Source organism: Liolophura sinensis, chromosome 9 (assembly GCF_032854445.1).
Source record: "Liolophura sinensis isolate JHLJ2023 chromosome 9, CUHK_Ljap_v2, whole genome shotgun sequence".
Taxonomy (NCBI): domain Eukaryota; kingdom Metazoa; phylum Mollusca; class Polyplacophora; order Chitonida; family Chitonidae; genus Liolophura; species Liolophura sinensis.
Window position 1 is genome coordinate 1,374,933 of NC_088303.1, and position 24,488 is coordinate 1,399,420.

The 24,488-nt window shown below is 39.7% G+C and overlaps 1 protein-coding gene across 1 annotated transcript; it reads right to left on the reverse strand.

Moving 5' to 3' along the window:
- Positions 1 to 4,111: 4,111 nt before the first annotated feature.
- On the reverse strand, positions 4,112 to 23,839 carry LOC135474706 (uncharacterized). The gene is made up of 6 exons (XM_064754269.1): positions 23,718 to 23,839; positions 22,284 to 22,386; positions 18,873 to 19,004; positions 10,705 to 10,829; positions 9,380 to 9,564; positions 4,112 to 4,454 (listed from the first exon to the last, which is right to left on the reverse strand). Exons 4-6 carry the CDS (start codon positions 10,788 to 10,790, stop codon positions 4,165 to 4,167), a joined length of 561 nt encoding a protein of 186 aa, XP_064610339.1. The 5' UTR covers positions 10,791 to 10,829; positions 18,873 to 19,004; positions 22,284 to 22,386; positions 23,718 to 23,839; the 3' UTR covers positions 4,112 to 4,164.
- Positions 23,840 to 24,488: the final 649 nt, after the last annotated feature.

The following is a 24,488-nucleotide window of genomic DNA, read 5'->3' on the forward strand; positions in this document are numbered from 1 at the left end:
TCGGACAGTTTCATACAAGAAACACGCAGACTTACCGGCAGCTGACTTAATGATTCCCCGCTAATCGGTAATCGGACAGTTTCATACAAGAAACACCCAGACTTACCAGCAGCTGAATCAATGATTCCGTGCTAATCTGTAATCGGACAGTTTCATTCAAGAAACACGCAGACTTACCAGCAGCTGACTTAATGATCCCCCGCTAATCGGTAATCGGACAGTTTCACACAAGAAACACGCAGACTTACCAGCAGCTGACTTAATGATTTCCCGCTAATCTGTAATCAGACAGCTTCACACAGCAAACATGTAAACTTACCGGCAGCTGACTCATTGATTTCCCGCTAATCGGTAATCGGACAGTTTCACACAAGAAACATGCAGACTTACCAGCAGCTGACTTAATGATTCCCCGCTAATCGGTAATCGGACAGTTTCATACAAGAAACACGCAAGACTTACCAGCAGCTGACTTAATGATTTCCTGCTAATGGGTAATCGGACAGTTTCACACAAGAAACACGCAGACTTACCAGCAGCTGACTTAATGATTCCCCGCTAATGGGTAATCGGACAGTTTCACACAACAAACACGCAGACTTACCAGCAGCTGACTTAATGATTTCCCGCTAATCTGTAATCAGACAGTTTCATACAACAAACATAGACATAACGGCAGGTGACTCCATGATTTGCGGCTAATATGTACTCACACAGTTCATAAAACAAATATAGACATACCGGCAGCTGACTCAATGATTTGCCTCTAATGGTAACGTGAAGACATAGTTTCACACAACAAACACGTAGACTTACCGGCAGCTGACTCAATAATTTGCCGCTAATCAGTAATCAGACATTTTTAAACAACAAACACGTACACTTACCGGCAGCTGACACCATGATTTCCCGCTAATCAGTACTCACAAGATTCCTACAACAAACATAAACTTACATTGACCCCATGATTTCTCGCTAATCGCTAATCAGACAGTTTCACACAACAAACACGTACACTTACCGGCAGCTGACTCCATCGTTTGCCTCCAGTGATGACGTGGACACACAGTTTTACAGATCAAAGACGTAGACTTATCGCCAGCTGACTCCATCGTTTGCCTCCAATGGTATTGTGGACACACAGTTTCACAGATCAACACGTAAACTTACCGGCAGCTGACTCCATCGTTTGCCTCCAATGTTAACGTGGACACACAGTTTCACACAACAGACAGATAGACTTACCCGCGGCTGACTCCATGGTTTGCCTCCAACGGTCACGTGGACACACAGTTTCACACAACAAACACACAGACTTACCGGCAGCTCACTCCATGATTTGTCACTAATCACTAATCAGATAAGTTTCACACAACAAACACGTAGACTTACCGGCAGCTCACTCCATGATTTGTCACTAATCAGTAATCAAATAAGTTTCACACAACAAACACATAGATTTACCGGCAGCTCACTCCATGATTTGTCACTAATCACTAATGATAAGTTTCACACAACAAACACGTAGACTTACAGGCAGCTGACTCAATGATTTGTCACCAAGCAGTAATCAGATAAGTTTCACACAACAAACACGTAGACTTACAGGCAGCTGACTCCATGATTTGTCACCAAGCAGTAATCAGATAAGGTTCACACAACAAACACGAAGACTTGCCGGCAGCTGACTCCATGATTTGTCACCAAGCAGTAATCAGATAAGGTTCACACAACAAACACGAAGACTTGCCGGCAGCTGACTCCATGATTTGCCGCTTATCATAGTGAACGGAATTTTGAGATGGAAGGAAAGAATAGTTCAAAGTCCATTTGCAATTTATATGACTTTACTTTGGCTATCATCAAGAGTTAAGTGAACTGGAGCTAAATGATATGCAGCTGTAGTAATTAGTGCTATATAAAACCAAGCAAGGTCATGGTCAAGCAAGGTTATGAGTGTGTCTTGGGTTAAAAATATTGGTTTAAGTAATTTTTGACGTAAAAATGTCTGGAATTTTCATGTAATTCTTGGTTTTAAGGCTGCGTATGCCTGTTTTCAATAAACCGAAAAGATCCAATTTGCTCTCAAAACAATTTTGTAATAAGAATTTCCTATATCAGCAACTAAAACAAGTACACCGTGTCAAGGTCCAATATGATAATTTCATTGTGTAAGCATATTATGGGTTTTTTAAATTGCACTGTCCGTGTTGTTGTTGACAGTTTTCTGAACAAAGACCTGGTCAAAATGATCTAATCTTCTCCTATACGGACTCTTCAAGAGCCATAACAGTATTCTGGTCTCATTCTTCTTCTCGTCAGCAAGGTGGACACTGCGCTCAAGCCTTCGTATTGACCGTTGCTTCACTGTACTGAAATTGATCCCAAGGAAACATATTGAAATGTTCCCGCAATAGGAAAAAGCAGGGAAATCGAAACAGCTTGAAACGTCTTTATGACATCTCCTGTCCACTAATTCCTATTTACATGGTGGTGATTCGTAGGAGAAGGTTTACACTGGCCTCATATTGCTACGGTAGGTTTGCCTGTGACGTTCTTTCGGCGTTGATGACAGACAGGTGACTTGGGTTTCACGCGCTCAATTAAACAGGCAAATTGCTGCTCGCGAGATGGTATCGCTTCGTAAATCTTCACGTCAGCGGTTGTGCTTAAAGACCCCCTTAAAGTCCACGGGTGTGCCCGTAAAATATTGTTACAAGATCACTCAATACGATTAGCCAGTGATATATCTTGAAGTATTCTGCAAAGAGACAAAGTGTACCACTGTATAGAATCCAGGAGTCATGTTACCACAACCGACTGTTCAGGTAAACAGGAGACAGTTTTATTGTACGATACATTGCTACAGATGGGATTAATTCATGGCTTTGAGTACACTTTAAAGGCTTGCCAAGTCTACTTGTTGGTTTTCATAGTTTCACGAATCCTATTCACATATTAAACTACATCTGTTTTATATATTGCGGTGTTTCAACACGTATGCCTCAATATTCTGGGGAGGCAGCGGATTCGAACAAATCTAAAATCACCAAGCGTCTTTTCCGATAGCATATACCAGGATATAAGTGAAATTGGGCCAGTTGTGTGCGCCAGGCTTAATGCAAAATCATGTGGACTTTAGTCCGAATTAAAGTTAATACGGGCCTTAACTGCTAATACACTTTTGAACAACTGGGCCGTGGAGAAATCCACCATGACTGGATTCAGAAGGCAACTGGTGGTGGTGGCGCTGATGAGAATAGTTTGTCTTTCAAACATTACACAGAAGGTTACCTTGTTACACAGAATGTTACCATGTCAGACAGAAGGTTACCATGTTCTCGGTTCCTGTGCTTGTGGCAAATAAAGAACAAAAACAATCGTTCAAGTGACCTTACGCATTCACCTAATATAATCCAGGTTTCGAATCCGACAACAACGTTCAACACCAACAACCAAAGAACTATTAAGCAAGTATATAAAGTAAGAAATCACGACGGATTCATGTAAAGAGAAGCAGTCAAGAGTGTACAATGATGTCGGAAACAGGCAAGAAATGTTCGAGGCAAATGAATTAAATCAGTATCCAGATCCTGCACCATGGTAGTTTGTAAGCTGTCGTTATTCACAATATGCATATCAGTTGTACTTTGACTGCAAGTCTTCAACACGATGACACCCATACTGAACTCGCTCTGTGGCTGTAAACCAACGTGTCACATTTGGTGAAGTCGGTCAGTTACTCGCCAAAGATCGGGGATGTCCGGTGTCACACTTGGTGAAGTCGGTCAGTTCGCCAAAGGTCGGGGATGTCCGTTGTCACATTTGGTGAAGTCGGTCAATTACTCGCCAAAGGCTGGTGCCTTTCTGACAGCACATTTTTGTGAAAGTCGACCATATCTTTAGGCAACCTTTGTGTCACATTTCTTTTCAAGGACTCTGGGGATATATTAAGCAGGGTGATCCACAAACTCATAAACATCTGCATTAGTGCTAAATGTTAGTGTTTATTGGAAACAACGAATGGAATTCGTACATAGCTACTTAATAATCATCGATCTAGATCAACTCATAACAATGTTCATAAATCTGTCTCACCCCCCTTCCCCGCCCAAAAAAATAACAAACGATGACGTAAGTTCAGTGCTGAAAGTGGAGCACCTCTTATAGATGAGGAGGGTTGAAAGACTCCACGCTGCTTGTTGCCGTTAAGGGACAAGCCCGCATTGAGAATGGTCTACTCCTGTTTCCACCCACACTGCCATGCCTGGGTCGTGCCGTAACACCGCTTACTTCCTTGGACGGTTTCTCTTTGACGGTTTTCTTGCTGCTGTATGGGCTGAACATGGTACCCCGCCTGCCATCATAGGTTGTGGTGCGGTGTCGGGGATCCATAGGTACGATCATTCGGACACCGTTGGCGATGGAGAATTGTATCCGAAAGAGATCGTCACCTGTACACCCAAAAAACTCAATCAGTTACATCCCCGAAAAGTCTTCACATCTACATCCGAAAAATTCAATCAGTTATATCCCCGAAAAGTCGCCACCTGTACATCCGAAAACTCAATCAGTTATATCCCCTGAAAATCGTCACCTGCACAGCCGAAAACTCAATCAGTTATATCCCCGAAAACTCAATCAGTTATATCCCCTGAAAATCGTCACCTGCACACCAGAAAACTGAATCAGTTATATCCCCGAAAAGTCGTCATCTGTACACCCGAAAAATTCAATCAGTTATATCCCCGAAAAGTCGTCGTCTGTACACCCGAAAAATTCAATCAGTTATATCCCCGAAAAGTCATCGTCTGTACACCCGAAAAATTCAATCAGTTATATCCTCGAAAACTCAGTCAGTTATATCCCCCCTGAAAATCGTCACCTGCACACCCGAAAACTCAATCAGTTACATCCCCGAAAAGTCGTCCTCTGTACACCCGAAAAATTCAATCAGTTATATCCCCGAAAACTCAATCAGTTATATCCCGTAAAAATCGTCACTTGCAAACCCGAAAACTCTATCAGTTATATCCCCGAAAAGTCGTCACCTGTACACCCGAAAAACTACATCAGTTATAACCCCAAAGAAATACACACGTCCACACAACTTATGTCTTTCATTCACTTTTTTGTAATTTATGTCTTCAATGTTAGTGACTAGTCTTACCATTTAATTATTTACAGAAGAATACCTCCCTGGTGAATAAAATAAAAACTATATGTAACCATTACTGTGAAGAAAATCGGCGTTGGAAACCTTTCTAACATTCCTTGTGATCATATTCAGAGGGAGAGATTAACTGTACCAGTGAATCAAATCGTTACAGTACGGCAGCCAGTTAACAACACCATCATAATACACCGGTACAGCAAGGCAGCCAGTTAACAACACCATGGTAACATACCGGTACAGCACGGAAGCCAGTTAACAACACCATCGTAACATACCGGTACAGCACGGCAGCCAGTTAAAAACACCATCGTAACACACCGGTACAGCGAGGAAGCCAGTTAATAACACCATCGTAACATACCGGTACAGCACGGCAGCCAGTTAAAAACACCATCGTAACATACCGGTACAGCACGGCAGCCAGTTAACAACACCATCATAATACACCGTTACAGCACGGCAGCCAGTTAACAACACCATCATAATACACCGGTACAGCACTGCAGCCAGTTAACAACACCATCATAATACACCGGTACAGCACGGCAGCCAGTTAACAACACCATCATAATACACCGTTACAGCACGGCAGCCAGGTAACAACACCATCATAATACACCGGTACAGCAAGGCAGCCAGTTAACAACACCATCATAATACACCGGTACAGCAAGGCAGCCAGTTAACAACACCATGGTAACATACCGGTACAGCACGGAAGCCAAATAACAACACCATCGTAACATACCGGTACAGCACGGCAGCCAGTTAAAAACACCATCGTAACACACCGGTACAGCGAGGAAGCCAGTTAAAAACACCATCGTAACATACCGGTACAGCACGGCAGCCAGTTAAAAACACCATCGTAACATACCGGTACAGCACGCCAGCCAGTTAACAACACCATCATAATACACCGGTACAGCACGGCAGCCAGTTAACGACACCATCGTAACATACCGGTACAGCACGGAAGCCAGTTAAAAACACCATCGTAACATACTGGTACAGCAAGGCAGCCAGTTAAAAACACCATCGTAACATACTGGTACAGCACGACAGCCAGTTAACAGCACCATCGTAACATACTGGTACAGCAAGGCAGCCAGTTAACAGCACCATCGTAACATACCTGTACAGTACGGCAGCCAGGTAACAACACCATCATAATACACCGGTACAGCAAGGCAGCCAGTCAACAACACCATCGTAACATACCTGTACAGCACGGCAGCCAGTTAACAACACCATTGTAACATACCGGTACAGCACGGCAGTCAGTTGAAAACACCATCGTAACATACTGGTACAGCAAGGCAGCCAGTTAACAGCACCATCGTAACATACCGGTACAGCAAGGCAGCCAGTTAACAACACCACCGTAACATACCGGTACAGCAAGGCAGCTAGTTAACAACACCATCATAATACACCGGTACAGTACGGCAGCCAGTTAACAACACCGTCATAATACACCGGTACAGCACGCCAGTCAGTTAACAACACCATGGTAACATACCGGTACAGCACGCCAACCAGTTAACAACACCATCATAATACACCGGTACAGCAAGGCAGCCAGTTAAAAACACCATCGTAACATACCGGTACAGCACTGCAGCCAGTTAACAACACCATCATAATACACCGGTACAGCACTGCAGCCAGTTAACAACACCATCATAATACACCGGTACAGCACTGCAGCCAGTTAACAACACCATGGTAACATACCGGTACAGCACGGCAGCCAGTTAACAACACCATCATAATACACCGGTACAGCAAGGCAGCCAGTTAACAACACCATCGTAACATACCGGTACAGCACGCCAGCCAGTTAAAAACACCGTCGTAACATGCCGATACAGCACGGCAGCCAGTTAAAAACACCATCGTAACATACCGGTACAGCACGCCAGCTAGTTAAAAACACCATCGTAACACACCGGTACAGCAAGGCAGCCAGTTAACAACCCCATGGTAACATACCGGTACAGCACGGCAGCCAGTTAAAAACACCATCGTAACATACCGGTACAGCACGGCAGCCAGTTAACAACGCTATCGTGACATACTGGTACAGCAAGAGAGCCAGTCAAGAACACCATCCTACGAAATCGGCACAGCACGCAAGTTAAGAACACCATCGTAACATACTGGTACAGCAAGGCAGCCAGTTAATAACACCATCGTAACATACCGGTACAGCACGGCAGCGAGTTAACAGCACGGCAGCCAGTTAACAACACCATCGTAACATACCAGTACAGCACGGCAGCCAGTTAAAAACACCATCCTACGAAACCGGTACAGGAAGAGAGCCATTTAAGAACACCATCGTAACATACCGATACAGCACGGCAGCCAGTTAACAACACCATCGTAACATACTGGTACAGCAAGAGAGCCAGTCAAGAACACCATCCTACGAAATCGGCACAGCACGCAAGTTACGAACACCATCGTAACATACTGGTACAGCAAGAGAGCCAGTTAAGAACACCATCGTAACATACCTGTACAGCACGGCAGCCAGTCAAGAACAACATCCTACGAAACCGGTATAGCATGGCAGCCAGTTAAGAACACTAACGTAACGTACCGGTACAGCAAGAGAGCCAGTTAAGAACACCATCCTACGAAATCGACACAGTAGGGGAGCCAGTTTAAAACACCATTCTACGAAACCGGTACAGGAAGAGATCCAGTTAAGAACACCATCGTAGCATACCCGTACAGCAAAAGAGCCAGTTAAGAACACCATCTTACCAAACCGGTACACCACGGGATCCAAATAAGAACACCATCCTTCCAAACCAGTACAGCACGGCAGTCAGTGAAGAAAATCATCATACGAAACCGGTACAGCCCCATGCTATCGTATGATCGCCTCATTCCATCGTATGATTGCATGACGCCATCGTATACTCGCCTCACGCCGTCCCGTAATTGCCGCGTGCCATCATGTAATCGCCTTATGCCATCGTATGATTGCCCAATGTTATCGTATAATCGCTTCATTCCATCGTATGATTGCCTGACTCCATCGTATAATCGCCTCATGCCATCGTGTATTCGCCTCATGCCATTGTGTAATTGCCTCGTGTCAAAGTTTCAGTACCTCGTTACGATTATGGCTTTAACCAGCTTCCATAGTAAAGGTACATAGCGTATGAATACTTTCTTAGTCAACAAAGACAGCCTATAGAAACTGATATTGTCAGATGACAGAATGCCAAAATAGAACATCAACACAGTATTTCAAAGCCATCGTTTTGGTTTAATGTTACATGGCCAGAACTGACACGTTGATCCTCGCGTTCCACAGCGTGGACAAGCTGAAAGGCGCAGATCCAAACGACAATAACACCCTAACATTACACACCTCTTTCCTGTACTCGAATCGAACTCACACCTGCATTTCCAACTCACATTCGTATCTCAATCTCACACTCGTATCTCAACACTCACACTAGTGTCTCAAACTCACACTCGTATCTAAAACTCGCACACGTATCTATCATTGTCAACTTCGATATGCTCAAAGACTGGGGTTATAAAATAGGGAACAGTCGTTTATGAGTTTGATTTTAATTTTGGAGATTTTCAGTTTTGGAAAAGAATAAAACTTTCAAATCAGTTGATACTTTTTTCCAGTTAATCTATCATAATTTTATAACTTATTTCTGTTCAAATTAGAGTTTTTTTAATTTGCATTCGTGCAATAACCAAAGTTATCATTTATCAGTTTGGCAGAGTGTGACTCGAATTTTACCTTGAGTATTATTACATCACTTCTCCGTTACTAAATGGTTAATAACAGTCCCGAGAAAGATATGCACCAACAAAAATGACTCGCGTTATGCTGCCAGTTTTCCCTCAATAACAACAATCTTCGAGTCTTCTTCCAACTCCATGCTGAACGTGAAGCACTTAAAAGGGAATTTAAGTCTTGAGTTGAATCAGCTTTGAGCACAAAGTTGAACATTATAAGGGTACATTCGGCCTAAAACCATGATGTCTTGCGTTGAAGCCCTACTTGCTGTTTTACTTTCAACATTTTAACGGCTCCACTATACAGGTTGTTCACTGGACACGAGGTAACTCAGCTCACACGAGGCGTCGCGAGACCAATACATACACAGAAATTACAGATGCATACATATCAGAGATCTTAATCTGTGTAAGTCTATTTACCTCGTGGGCCCATTATCCTCTGGATATCAGCCGGCTGGGTTTTCAAGTAGTCGGGAAATTCTTTTTCTCTGTGTGGCGTCCCATGCGAATCGGGTGTTTTTAATTCGTCTAACTCTGCCATTATTTTCTCTAGCACTTCGTCTAAGTTCGTGTCATCTTCCTTTAATCCATATTCTTCGCAACAACTTGGAAAAAAACGCAAAGTAATTGCCTGTGTTTCTATATACATCGCATAAGTGTTAGAGCTCTTTGTGTTATATCAATGGTTCGGTGGCTAACAAATGGAATACAGAGCAAAATACTCAATAGAGCTTTGTGTGTTATATCAATGGATCGGCGGCCAGTTAATGGAATACAGAGCACAATATACAAAAGAGATCTTTGTGTTATATCAATGGTTCGGTGGCTAACTGATGGAATACAGAGCACAATGTGCAATAGACCATATACAAAAGAGATCTTTGTGTTATATCAATGGGTCGGTCGCGAGCTAATGGAATACAGAGCACAATATGCAATAGAGCTCTTTGTGTTATATCAATGGATCGGTGGCTAACTGATGGAATACAGAGCACAATGTATAACAGAACTCTTTGACTCTTTGTGTTATATCAATGGATCGGTGGCTAACTGATGGAATACAGAGCACAATGTACAATAGAGCTCTTTGTGTTATATCAATGGATCGGTGGCTAACTGATGGAATACAGAGCACAATGTACAATAGAGCTCTTTGTGTTATATCAATGGATTGGTGGCTAAATGATGGAATACAGAGCACAATGTACAATAGAGCTCTTTGTGTTATATCAATGGATCGGTGGCTAACTGATGGAATACAGAGTACAATGTACAATAGAGCTCTTTGTGTTATATCAATGGATCGGTGGCTAACTGATGGAATACAGAGCACAATGTACAATAGAGCTCTTCGTGTTATATCCATGGATCGGTGGCTAACTGATGGAATACAGAGCACAATGTACAATAGAGTTCTTCGTGTTATATCAATGGATCGGTGGCTAACTGATGGATTACAGAGCAAAACATACAAATAAAATAGATAACGATATACAGTTCTTATTGATTGGTGCTATGCGACGGCGGTCAGCATTATGGTGGAAAGAAACCAGAGCCCGGCGGAAACCTACGACCGTTCGCAGGTTGCTTCAACACCTTCTCACGAACGGCCGGAGAGGAAGCCAGCAGGAGCTAGCCTTGAACTCACAGCGACCGCATTAGTGAGGGGCTCCTGGGTCATTGTAACCATTACGTGGCGCAGACCATTACCTTATATCACAGTGAAATATGAAAAGTAAGCTTACTTTTTGAAGTAATGGAACAATATCGGAAAGATGGACATGATGGCTTCGTGGAACATACTGCGGGTGGGTCCACGGGTGACCAGCATTGCTATCACGTTAGACGCCACTTCCTGGGTCACATTCACCTGGTCAACAATCATAAAGCATAAGTAAATACATCTTCCTCATCTTAAAGTGTCTCAGGAACATCTTTGCCACACGTTCAAAAATAAGGGAGAGTTTAAAAATTTCTGAGACTCACTAATTTTGTACCAGACACTTTCTATATGTGCTCGTTATCTTCAGTTTGTTAAGTGATGTTTTTCTTATCTGTTTGGCATGTCATTCTGTTTTTATCATCTGTTTGGCATGTCATTCTGAAGGCAGCAATACATAATATGTGCCTATGTGGTGTGAAGTCAAGAAATATCTCCTATGTGACTATGTTGGGTGAAGTTCAGCAAAATATTCTATGTGCCCATGTGGTGTGAACTTTAGCAATATATTTTATGTGCCTATGTGGGGCGAAGTTCGCAAATATATCCCATCTACCCATGTGGTCTCAGGAGCAGCAATATCTCCAATATCCCAATGTGGTATGAAGTTCATCAATAAAACCATGTGCCCATTTGATGTAAAGTTCAGCAATATATGCTATATGCCTATGTGGTGTGAAGTTCAGCAATACACCCTATGCGCCTATGAGGTGTAAAGTTAACAAAATATCAAATAAGTCCAGAAATATCTCTTATGTTGCTATGTGGTGTAAACTTTATTAATATATCCTATATGCATATGTGGTGTGAGATTCAGCAATATATCCTATGTACCTATGTGGTGTCAGGAGCAGCAATATCTCCAATATGCCTATGTGGTAAGAAGTTCATCAAAAAAACCCATGTGCCCATTTGATGTAAAGTTCAGCAATATAGCTATATGCCTATGTGGTGTGAAGTTCAGTAATATATCCTATGTACCTATGTGCTGTAAAGTTTACAAAAATATCATATAAGTCCAGAAATATCTCTTATGTTGCTATGTGGTGTAAGCTTTATTAATATATCCTATATGCCTATGTGGTGTGAGATTCAGCAATATATATTATGTACCTATGTGCTGTAAAATTTACAAAAATATCATATGTGCCTATATGGTGTGCAGTTCGGCAATACATACTATGTCCCTATATGGTGAAAATTTGGCAAAACATCGTATGTGCCTATGTGGTGTAAAGTTCAGCAATATAGCTATATGCCTATGTGGTGTAAAGTTCAGCAATATAACCTATTTCTCTATGTGGTGTGAAGTTCAGCAATGCAAATTATGTGCCTATGTGGTGTGAAGTTCAGCAATATATCTTATGTAAATATGTGCTGTAAAGTTTACAAATATATCATATGTGCCTATATGGTATGAAGTTCAGCAATATATCCCATGTGACTATGTGGTGTAAAATTTGGGAATACATGTTATGTGTCTACGTGGTGTGTTCAGCAAAAAATCATATGTGCCTTTATGGTGTGAAGTTCAGCAATATATCCTAAGTGCTTATGTGGTGTGCAGTTTAGCAATACATCCTATGTGCCTATGGGGTGTGAAGTTTAGCAATATATCCTATGTGTCTATGTGGTGTAAAATTCACCAATACGTATTTTGTGTCTATGTGGTGTGAAGTTCAGCAATATATCTTATTCACCTATGTAATGTGAAGTCCAGAAATATATTCTATGTGACTTTCTGGTGTAAACTTTATTAACAAATCCTATATGCCTATGTGGTGTAAAGTTCAGCAATATATTCTATGTACAGATGTGCTGTAAAGTAAAAAAATATATCATGTGCCTGTATGGTGTAAAGTCCAAAAATATATAATATGTGCCTATATGGTGTGAAGTTTGGCAATACATTCTATATGCCTATGTGGTGTAAAGTTCGGCAATACATTCTATATATCTATGTGATGTGATGTTCAGCAATACATCTTTTGTCCCATTGTGGTGTAAACTTCAACAATATATCCTATGTCCCTACGTGGTGTGAAGTTCAGCAATATATCCTATTTCTCTATGTGGTGTGAAGTTCAGCAATGTATCCTAAGTGTCTATGTGGTGTGAAGTTCAGCAATACAGAGTAGGTCCTTGTGTGGTGTTAAGATCAGGAATGCAACTTACGTGCTTATGTGGTGTGAAGTTTAGCAATATATCCTATGTAGCTATGTGCTGTAAAGTTTTCAACTATATCATACGTGCCTATATGGTGTTTAGATCAGCAATATATCCTACATGCCTACGTGGTCTGAAGTTCAGGAATATATCCCATGTGCCCATGTGCTTTAAAGTTTACATATATATTGTTCGTGCCTATGTGGTGTGAAGTTTAGAAATAAATCCTATGTACCTATATGGTGTGAAGATTAACAATTTATCATATGTGACTATATGGTGTGAAGTTCAGAAATATATCGTATGTCCGTATGTGGTGTGAACTTCAGCAATACACAAAATGTGCCTATGTTGTGTAAAGCCAAAAAATATCACCTATGTGCCTTTGTGGGGTGAATTTCAGCAATATATCCTATGTACCTGTGTGGTGGAAAGTTTAGCATTACGTACTATGTCCCTATGTGGTGTGAAGTTCGGCAATGCAACCTATGTGCCTATGTGCTGTGAAGTTCAGCAATACATCCTATGTACCTATGTGCTGTAAAGTTTTCAACTAAATCATACGTGCCTATATGGTGTAAAGTGCACCAATATATCTTATTCGCCTTTGTGGTGTGAAGTCCAGAAATATATCCTATGTGCATATGTGGTGTAAACTTTAATAATATATCCTATATGCCTATGTGGTGTGAAGTTCAGCAATATCTTCTATGTACGTATGTGGTGTAAAGTTTAACAATATATCATACGTGCCTATGTGGTGTGAAGTTCGACAATACATCCAAGTTCAGAAGTTCAGCAAAATATCCTATGTGCCTATGTGGTGTAAAGAGCGGCAATACATATGTACCCATGTGGTGTAAAGTCAAGAAATAACTCCTATGTGCCTATGTGGGATAATGTTCAACAATATATCCTCTGTACCTAAGTGGTGTGAAGAGCAGCAATATATCCTATGTGTCTATGTGGTGTAAAATTCAGCAATATATTTTATGTGCCTATGTGGGGCGAAGTTCGGCAATATATCCTATATACCGATGTAGTCTGAGATGTAGCAATATTTCCTATATGCCTATGTGGTGTGAAGTTCATCAATAAAGCCCATGTGCCTATGTGGTGTGAAGTCCGGAAATATCTCTTATATGTGGTGTAATGTGGTGCTATGTGGTGTAAACTTTATTATTATATCCTATATGCCCATGTGGTGTGTAGTTCAGCAATATATCCTCTTTACCGTCCCGTAAAGTTTACAAATATATCATATGTGCCTGTATAGTGTGAAGTTCAGCAATATATCCTATTTGTCTGTGGTGTGAAGCTAAGCAATATATCCTATGTGTCTATGTGGTGTAAATTTCTTTAAATACATCCAATGTCCCTACGTGGTTTAAAGTTCAACAATATTTCCTATCTGCCTTGTTGGTTTAAAGTTCAGCAATATATCCTTTGTGTCTATGTGGTGTGAAGTTCAGCAATATATCTTATTCGACTTTGTGATGTGAAGTCGAGAAATATATTTTATGTGGCTATGTGGTGTAAACTTCAATAATATATCCTATATGCCTATGTGGTGTGAAGTTTACATATATATTATATGTGCCTATGTGGTGGGAAGTTCAGCAATATATCATATGTACCTATGTGCTGTAAAGTTTAACAATATATCATATGTGCCTATATGGTGTGAAGTTCAGAAATATATCATGTGCCTATGTGGTGTGAAGTTCGGCAATACATCCTGTGTGTCTATGGGGTGTGAACTTCAGCAATACATAATATGTGCCTATATGCGTAATACAAGACAAGTCAAGAAATAACTCCTATGTGACTATGTTGGATGAAGTTCAGCAATATATCCTATGTACCTGTGTGGTGTGAAAAGCAGCAATATATCCTATGTGTCTATGTGGTTTAAAGTTCAGCAATATATCCTATGCGCTTATGTGGTGTGAAAAGCAGCAATGTCTACTATATGCCAATGTAGTGGAAAGTTCATCAATAAAACCCATGTACCCATTGGATCTAAAGTTCAGCAAAATATGCTTTTGACTAGGTGGTGTGACGTTCATCAATATATAATATATGCCTATGTGGTGTGAAGTCAAGCAAATACATCCTATGTGCCTATGTGGTGGGAATTTCGCCAATATACCCTACACGCCCATGAGGCGTGATGTCCAGAAATATCTCATATGTGGCTATGTAATGCAAACTTTATATATGTATCCTATATGCCTATGTGGTGTCACGTTCAACAATATTACCTATATACCTATATGGAGTGAAGGTCAGCAATATATATTATGTGCCCATGTGGTGTGAAGTTTGGCAATACATCGTATGTGCCTATGTGGTGTAAATTTCAGCAATAAGTCGTATGTGTCTATGTGGTGTGAAGTTCACCAATATATCCTATGTGTCTATGTGGCGAGATGTTCAGCAATATATTGTATGTGTCTATGTGGTGTAAAGTTCAGCAATACATCCTATGTGGCTATGTGAAGTAAAATTCAGCAATACATACTATGTGCCTATGTGGTGTGAAGTTCGCCAATAAATCCTATATACATATGTGTTGTAAAATTTACAAATGTATCATATATGCCTAAATCGTGTGAAGTTCAGCAATATATCGTATGTGTCTAGGTGCTATGAAGTTCAGCAATACATACTATGTCCCCTTTGTGGTTTGAAGTTCAGCAATATATCATATGTGACTATGTGCTGTAAAGAGCAGCAATATATTGTATGTGTCTGTGTGGTGTGAAGATAAACGATATATTTTATGTGCCTATGTGGGGCGAAATTCAGCAATATATTCCATGTGTCCATGTGGTGTGAAGTTCAACAATATACCCTATGTGCCCATGTGGTGTGAAGTTCCGCAATACATCCTATGTGCCCATGTGGTGTGAAGTTCAACAATATACCCTATGTGCCCGTGTGGGGTTTAGTTCCGCAATACATCCTAAGTCCCTATTTGGTTTAAACTTCAAAAATATGTTGTATGTCCCTACGTGGTGTAAAGTTCAGCAATATATCTTATTCGCCTTTGTGGTGGGAAGTCCAGAAATATATTCTATGTGGCTATGTGCTGTAAACTTTAATAAACTATCTTTTATACCTATATGGTGTGAAGTTCAGCAATATATCCAATATGCCCATGTTTTGTGAACTTCGGCAATATTTCCTATGTGCCTATGTGCTGTAAACTTTACAAATATATTCTATGTGCGTATGTGGTGTGAAGTTTCCAAAAATGTCATATGTGCCTATATGGTGTTAAGTTCAGCAATATATCCCATGTGCTCATGTGCTGTAAAGTTTCCAAATACATTATATGTACCTATATGGTGTGAAGTTCAGCAATATATGCTATGTGCCTATGTGGTGTGAGATTCAGCAGTATATTGTATGTGGTTATGTGGTGTGAAGTTCAGCAATATACCCTAAGTGCTTGTGTAGTGTAAGGTCTAGCAATACATTCTGTGTGTCTTTGTGGTGTGAAGTTTATAAATATATTCTATGTGGCTATGTGGTGTAAACTTTAATAATATATCCTGTATGCCTATGTGGTTTGAAGTTCAGCAATATATCATATGTACCTATGTGGTCTGAAGTTCGGCAATACATTCTATATGCCTATGTGGTGTAAAGTCTAGCAATACAACCTATGTGCCCATGTGGTGTGAGGTTCTGCAATACATCCTATGTTCCTTTGTGCTGTTTTCCACTATTTCATACGTGCCTATATGGTGTGAAGTTAACAATATATCTTAAATGCCTACGTGGTGTAAAGTTCAGCAATATATCCTATGTGCCCATGTGCTGTAAAATTTACAAATATATCATATGTGCCTATGTGGTGTAAAGTTCGGCAATACCTCCTTTATGCGTATGCGGTGAATAGTTTAGCAATATATCCTATGTGTGTATGTCGTGTGAAGTCTAGCAATAAAATCTATGTCCCTATGTGGTGTGGAGTCTAGCGATGCAACCTATGTGCCTATGTGGTGTGAAGTTCAGCAATATATCCCATGTGCTGTAAAGTTTTTAACTATATTATACGTGCCTATATGGTGTGAAGTTCAGCAATATATTCTATGTGCGTATGTTGTGTAAAGTTTCCAAAAATATCATATGTGCCTATATGGTGTGAAGTTCAGCAATACATCCTCTGTCCCTATGTGGTGTAAACTTCAACAATATATCCTATGTCCCTACGTGGTGTGAAGTTCAGCAATATATCATATGTGCTTATGTGGTGTGAAGTTTAGCAATATATGCTTTGTACCTATGTGCTGTAAAGTTTAACAATATATCATATGTGCCTTTATGGTGTGAAGTTCAGCAATATATCCTAAGTGCTTATGTGGTGTTAAGTTTAGCAATACATCCTGTGTGCCTTTGTGGTGTGAAGTTCAGCAATATATCCTATGTGTCTATGTGGTGTGAAACTCACCAATAGGTCCTGTGTGCCTAAGTGGTGTGAAGTTCAGGAATATATCTTATTCGCCTTTGTGGTGTAAAGTCCAGAAATATATTCTATGTGGCTATGTTGTGTAAACTTTAATAATATATCCTGTATGCATATGTGGTGTGAAGTTCAGCAATATATCCTATATACCTATGTGGTCTGAAGTTCGGCAATACATTCTATATGCCTATGTGGTGTGAAGTTCAGCAACATATCTTATGTGCCTATGTGGTCTGAAGTTCCGCAGTACATTCTATATGCCTATGTGGTGTGAAGTTCAGCAACATATCTTATGTGCCTATGTGGTCTGAAGTTCCGCAGTACATTCTATATGCCTATGTGTGTAAAGTCTAGCAATACAACCTATGTGCCTATATGGTGTAAAGTTCAGCAATATATCCTATGATCTTATGTGCTGTAAAGTTTTCAACTATATCATACGTGCCTATATGGTGTGAAGTTCAGCAATATATCTTATATTCCTACGTGGTGTGAAGTTCAGCAATATATCCTATGTGCCCATGTGCTGTAAAGTTTACAAATATATCATATGTGCCTATGTGGTGTGAAGTTCGGCAATACATCCTATATGCCTATGTGGTGTAAAGTTCAGCAACATATCCTATGTGTCTATGTGTTGTGAAGTTCAGCAATACATACTATGTCCCTATGTGGTGTGAAGTCTAGTGATGCAATCTATGTGCCTATGTGGTGTGAAGTTTAGCAATATATCCTCTATGCCTACGTGGTGTGAAGTTCAGCAATATATCCTATGTTCCCATGTGCTGTAAAGTTTACAAATACATCATATGTGCCTATATGGTGTGAAGTTAAGGAATATATCATATGTGCCTATGTGGTGTGAAGTTCGGCAATACATCCTATATGCCTATGTGGTGTGAAGTTTAGCAATATATCCCATGCACCTATATGGTTTAAAGTTCAACAATATATCCTATATTCTTATGTGGTGTGAAGTTCAACTATATATCCTATGTGCCTTTTTTAGGTGAACTCACGTGTACACGTCAACAGTTGTAAAGGAGAAGGTGTGAACTGAGGTAAACACGTCAAACAGTTGTAAAGAATAAGGTGTGATCTCACGTATACACTTCTGGAAGTGGTAAAGGATAAGGTGTAAACTGACGTATACATGTCAGAAAGTTGTAAAGGAGAAGGTGCAAACTCAAATATACACGTCAGACAGCTGTAAAGGAGAAGGTGTGAACTCATGTATACACGTCAAACAGTTGTAAAGTAGAAGGTGTGAACTTAGGTATACACGTCAGACAGATGTAAAGGAAAAGGTGTAAACCCACGCATACACGTCAGATAGTTCTAAAGGAGGTGTGAACTCACGCATACACATCAGAAAGTTGTAAAGGAGAAGGTGTAAACTAACGTATACACGCCAGAAAATTGAAAAGGAGAATGCGTGAACTCACGCATACACCTTGGATCGTTACAAAGATGTGAAGTTATGCATACAGGTAAGATAGTTACGAAGAAGTATGTGAACTTACCGAAATGAAGTTTGAAACTCCCCTTACCTGTAACTTTGGCTGGATATCAGAGTTGAGAAAACAGCTGATTATGCTTTGACTTTCAGAATCTCCTCATCCGTCTTGGTCAGAATGAAAAACGTGCCAGGTTTACATATGCCGTTCACCATTTCTGTGTATCTGGTAAAACAGAATGTGGTCAGAATGAAAAACGTGCCAGGTTTACATATGCCGTTCACCATTTCTGTATATCTGGTAAAACAGAATGTGGTCAGAATGAAGAACGTGCCAGGTTTACATATGCCGTTCACCATTTCTGTGTATCTGGTAAAACAGAATGTGGTCAGAATGAAGAACGTGCCAGGTTTACATATGCCATTCACCATTTCTGTATATCTGGTAAAACAGAATGTGGTCAGAATGAAGAACGTGCCAGGTTTACATATGCCGTTCACCATTTATGTGTATCTGGTAAAACAGAATGTGGTCAGAATGAAGAACGTGCCAGGTTTACATATGCCGTTCACCATTTCTGTATATCTGGTAAAACAGAATGTGGTCAGAATGAAGAACGTGCCAGGTTTACATATGCCGTTCACCATTTCTGTGTATCTTGTAAAACAGAATGTGGGTCAGAATGAAGAACGTGCCAGGTTTACATATGCCGTTTACCATTTCTGTATATCTGGTAAAACAGAATGTGCTCAGAATGAAGAACGTGCCAGGTTTACATATGCCGTTCACCATTTCTGTATATCTGGTAAAACAGAATGTAGTCAGAATGCAGAACGTGCCAGGTTTACATATTCCGTTCACCATTTCTGTATATCTGGTAAAACAGAATGTGGTCAGAATGAAAAACGTGCCAAGTTTACATATGCCGTTCACCATTTCTGTATATCTGGTAAAACAGAATGAGGTCAGAATGAAGAACGTGCCAGGTTTACATACGCCGTTCAAACATTTCTGTATATCTGGTAAAACAGAATGTGGTCAGAATGAAGAACGTGCCAGGTTTACATATGCCGTTCACCATTTCTGTATATCTGGTAAAACAGAATGTGGTCAGAATGAAGAACGTGCCAGGTTTACATATGCCGTTCACCATTTCTGTATATCTGGTAAAACAGAATGTGGTCAGAATGAAGAACGTGCCAGGTTTACATATGCCGTTCACCATTTCTGTATATCTGGCAAAACCAGAAATGTGGTCAGAATGAAGAACGTGCCAGGTTTACATATGCCGTTCACCATTTCTGTATATCTGGTAAAACAGAATGTGGTCAGAATGAAAAACGTGCCAGGTTTACATATGCCGTTCACCATTTCTGTATATCTGGTAAAACAGAATGTGGTCAGAATGAAGAACGTGCCAGGTTACATATGCCGTTCACCATTTCTGTGTATCTGGTAAAACAGAATGTGGTCAGAATGAAGAGCGTGCCAAGTTTACATATGCCGTTCACCATTTCTGTGTATCTGGTAAAAACAGAATGTGGTCAGAAATGAAGAACGTGCCAGGTTTACATATGCCGTTCACCATTTCTGTGTATCTGGTAAAACAGAATGTGGCCAGAATTAAGAACCTGCCAGGTTTACATATGCCGTTCACCATTTCTGTATATCTGGAGCAGAGCAGCCATAATACCCCAAGGCATGAATGGTGTTATGATTTTCTAATAAATGTATATGTACCGTTCTTAAAAATTGTTTTCAAACCCGTTCGGCAGAAGAGTGTACAGGTAATTGGGAAAGCCCTCCCGGGGCAATACCCACTGAAGTGATCAGGAAGGTTAGTAATACATAAGCCTGCCAATGGCCTAAATGCAGTCAGATATGGATCCGAAGACTTGTTTGGACCATAATGATAATGTATAGTTCTACGGCACTGGAGATTTAGAAATTATAAAAAAAACATGCTTTTGATGTTAGATTAGATATTTTGTGGTCTCAGTGTACATACTATAAACAAAATCACAAAATTTTAACAATGAGAGAATACTGTATACGTAAAAGTAAAATAATTATAAGTGAAGACATTGTTTTTTACACGATCATTAGGCGGGTTAGATTTGGTCTTTGTAAGCGACGATATTGCGTTTTACACGATCATTAGGTGGGTTAGAATTGGTCTTTGTAAGTAACGACATTGTGTTTTACACCATCATTAGGTGGGTGAAAATGGATCTTCGTTAGTGACGACATTGTGTTTTTACACGATCATTAGGCGGGTTAGAATTGGCCTTTGTAAGTGACGACATCGTGTTTTACACGATCATCAGGTGGGTTAGAATTGGTATTTGTAAGTAACGATATTGTGTTTTACACCATCATTAGGTGGGTGAAAATGGATTTTTGTAAGTCACGACATTGTGTTTTTACACGATCATTATGTGGGTTAGAATTGGTCTTTGTAAGTGAAGACTGTGTTTTACACGATCATTATGTGGGTTAGAATGGATCTTTGTAAGTGACGACATTGTGTTTTACACCATCATTAGGTGGGTTAGAATGGATCTTTGTAGGTGACGACATTGTGTTTTACACGATCATTAGGTTTGTTAGAATGGATCTTTGTAAGTGACGACATTGTGTTTTACACCATCATTAGGTGGGTTAGAATGTATCTTTGTAAGTGACGACATTGTGTTTTACACGATCATTAGGTGGGTTAGAATGGGTCTTTGTAAGTGACGACATTGTGTTTTACACGATCATCAGGTGGGTTAGAATGGATCTTTGTAAGTGACGACATTGTGTTTTACACGATCATTATGTGGGTTAGAATGGATCTTTGTAGGTGACGACATTGTGTTTTACACGATCATCAGGTGGGTTAGAATGTATCTTTGTAAGTGACGACATTGTGTTTTACACGATCATTAGGTGGGTTAGAATGGGTCTTTGTAAGTGACGGACATTGTGTTTTACACGATCATTAGGTGGGTTAGAATGGATCTTTGTAAGTGACGACATTGTGTTTTACACGATCATTATGTGGGTTAGAATGGATCTTTGTAAGTGACGACATTGTGTTTTACATGATCATTATGTGGGTTAGAATGGATCTTTGTAGGTGACGACATTGTGTTTTACACGATCATGAGGTGGGTTAGAATGGATCTTGTATCTTTGGTATTACACAAGTAGACAAGAATTTCCTCCAACTTTACCTCACACAACTGACATGCAAACAATATCAATATGAACAATAACCTTACTATAAAAATCCAACTGAAATTCACTCTTTGACAGCATTTGATTCAATCATAAAGAAGATATTAAAACATACAAAAGTACATGTAAACCTTGTTGCAGACAAACTTTATCCATGGCCTGTCCAGTGACATTTGCCTGTTTTGGGGTATTTCTTGAAAATGGGAAAAGAACACATCAAAAGATCATATCAATATCAAGTTGTTCTGTACCAGATAGCTCTAAGAGGTAAAAACAACTTACTTTGCGACTTCAACCCAAAACAGCAGATCTTGTGGAAGTTTGTTAACAACCAGTAGGCGATTCTGCAGAACGATTTTGATCTCCGATGATATGCCTGTTTTTTCTGATATATGAAAAGAAGAAAATGGATGTATTTCTGGAGGTTCGTAGATGTAAATGACATTAAGATTACGTTATGGTATTGTAGCTCTGTCTTGTGACAAATTAACACGTTATGGTATTGTAGGTGTGAAAAATTAACACGTTATGGTATTGTAGCACTGTCTTGTGACAAATTAACACGTTATGGTATTGTAGCACTGTCTTGTGACAAATTAACACGTTATGGTATTGCAGCACTGTCTTGTGACAAATTAACACGTTATGGTGTTGTAGCACTGTCTTTTGACAAATTAACACATTATGGTGTTGCAGCACTGTCTTGTGACAAATTAACACGTTATGGTGTTCTAGCAGTGTCTTGTGACAAATTAACACGTTATGGTATTGTAGCACTGTCTTGTGACAAATTAACACGTTATGGTGTTCTAGCAGTGTCTTGTGACAAATTAACACGTTATGGTGTTCTAGCACTGTCTTGTGACAAATTAACACTTCATGGTGTTCGACATACATTTTACAACAGCAAACAATATTTATACTATACAATATATCTACTCTCATTTTACAGTATTCCACATTTTGCATCATTTTAAATAACACTTAAATTTACCTAATTTGCCAGTTAAAAAGAATTTAACAAGGTGTTAGAACTTCTTTAGTACAACGTTAAACACTGATCAAATAAAATAAATAATAAATAAATAAATGTAAAAGAAACTGTGAAAGGTTTCATATAAACTGTCTTGTATCAGAACAACGAGGTGTATTAGCAATGGTTTCATCCCTGCTGTCTTATCTTAGAACAACACGGTGTGTAATATCTGCTATCGCATCTAAAAAAACATTGTGTATTAAGAATACTTTTGTCGTTGCTACATGTTTCCTATCTCATAATGATATGTTCTATTCAAATGGTTCGTATCCGAGGGAGTATCTCATAACAACAGTGCGCATTAAGAATGGTTTCATCTCTACTATCCTGGTCTGTTATGTATACGTTCGAATTTGTTATCGTATCTCAGAATAACAAGGTGTGTTAAGAATAGTTTCGTATCGACTATCTTTTCTCAGCGAAATTACACAGCGAATAACATAGTTTCATTTATGATTTCCTATCTCAGAGCAATAAGTTAGGCCTATATTAGGAACAGTTTCCTATTTGCTCTCTTGTCTCAGAACAACATGGTCTATTATATTATTTGTATCTCAAAATAACATTGTGTAGGCCTACTAAGAATGGTGTTGTATCTGATGTCATATTTCAGAACAGTATTGCGTTTAAAGAATATTTGCTATCGTATCTCTGGTGTCTTTATAAGCATTTTGACTTACTCTGAATCGCCTTTTTAACCTGGAGATTAAGATAGATCCAGAAAATGACAACCTGTCGACTGTCCTTGAGGGCTTTGTTGAAGTGGCAGATTATTTTGAGAAGTCTAGACCAGAGATAGTGCTGAAAACCGACAGAACACAGGACAAAAGATAAAGATGTCACCAAGCAATACTGTAAACTGACAGAACGCCAGGCAACAACTAAACATTTCACCAGGCAATACTGTAAAGGCACAGAACATAGAACAACAGATAAAAACGTCATCAAGCAATACTGTAACCCGACAGAACGCCGGGCAACAACCAAACATTTCACCAAACAATACTGTAAAGGGACAGAACACAGAACAACAGATAAAAATGTCATCAAGCAATACTGTAAACCGACAGAACACAGGGCAACAACTAAACATTTCATCAAACAATATTGTAAACCGACAGAACACAGAACAACAGGTAAAGATGTCACCAAACAATACTGTAAACTGACAGAACACAGAACAGCAGATAAAGATGTCACCAAGCAATACTGTAAACAAATAACAGATAAAGATGTCATCAAGCAACACTATAAACAGGCAGAACACAGGGCAACAACTAAACATTTCACCAAACAATACTGTAAACTGACAGAACACAGAACAGCAGATAAAGATGGCACCAAGCAATACTGTAAACTGACAGAACACAGAACAGCAGATAAAGATGTCACCAAGCAATACTGTAAACAGACAGAACACAGAACAGCAGATAAAGATGTCATCAAGGAAT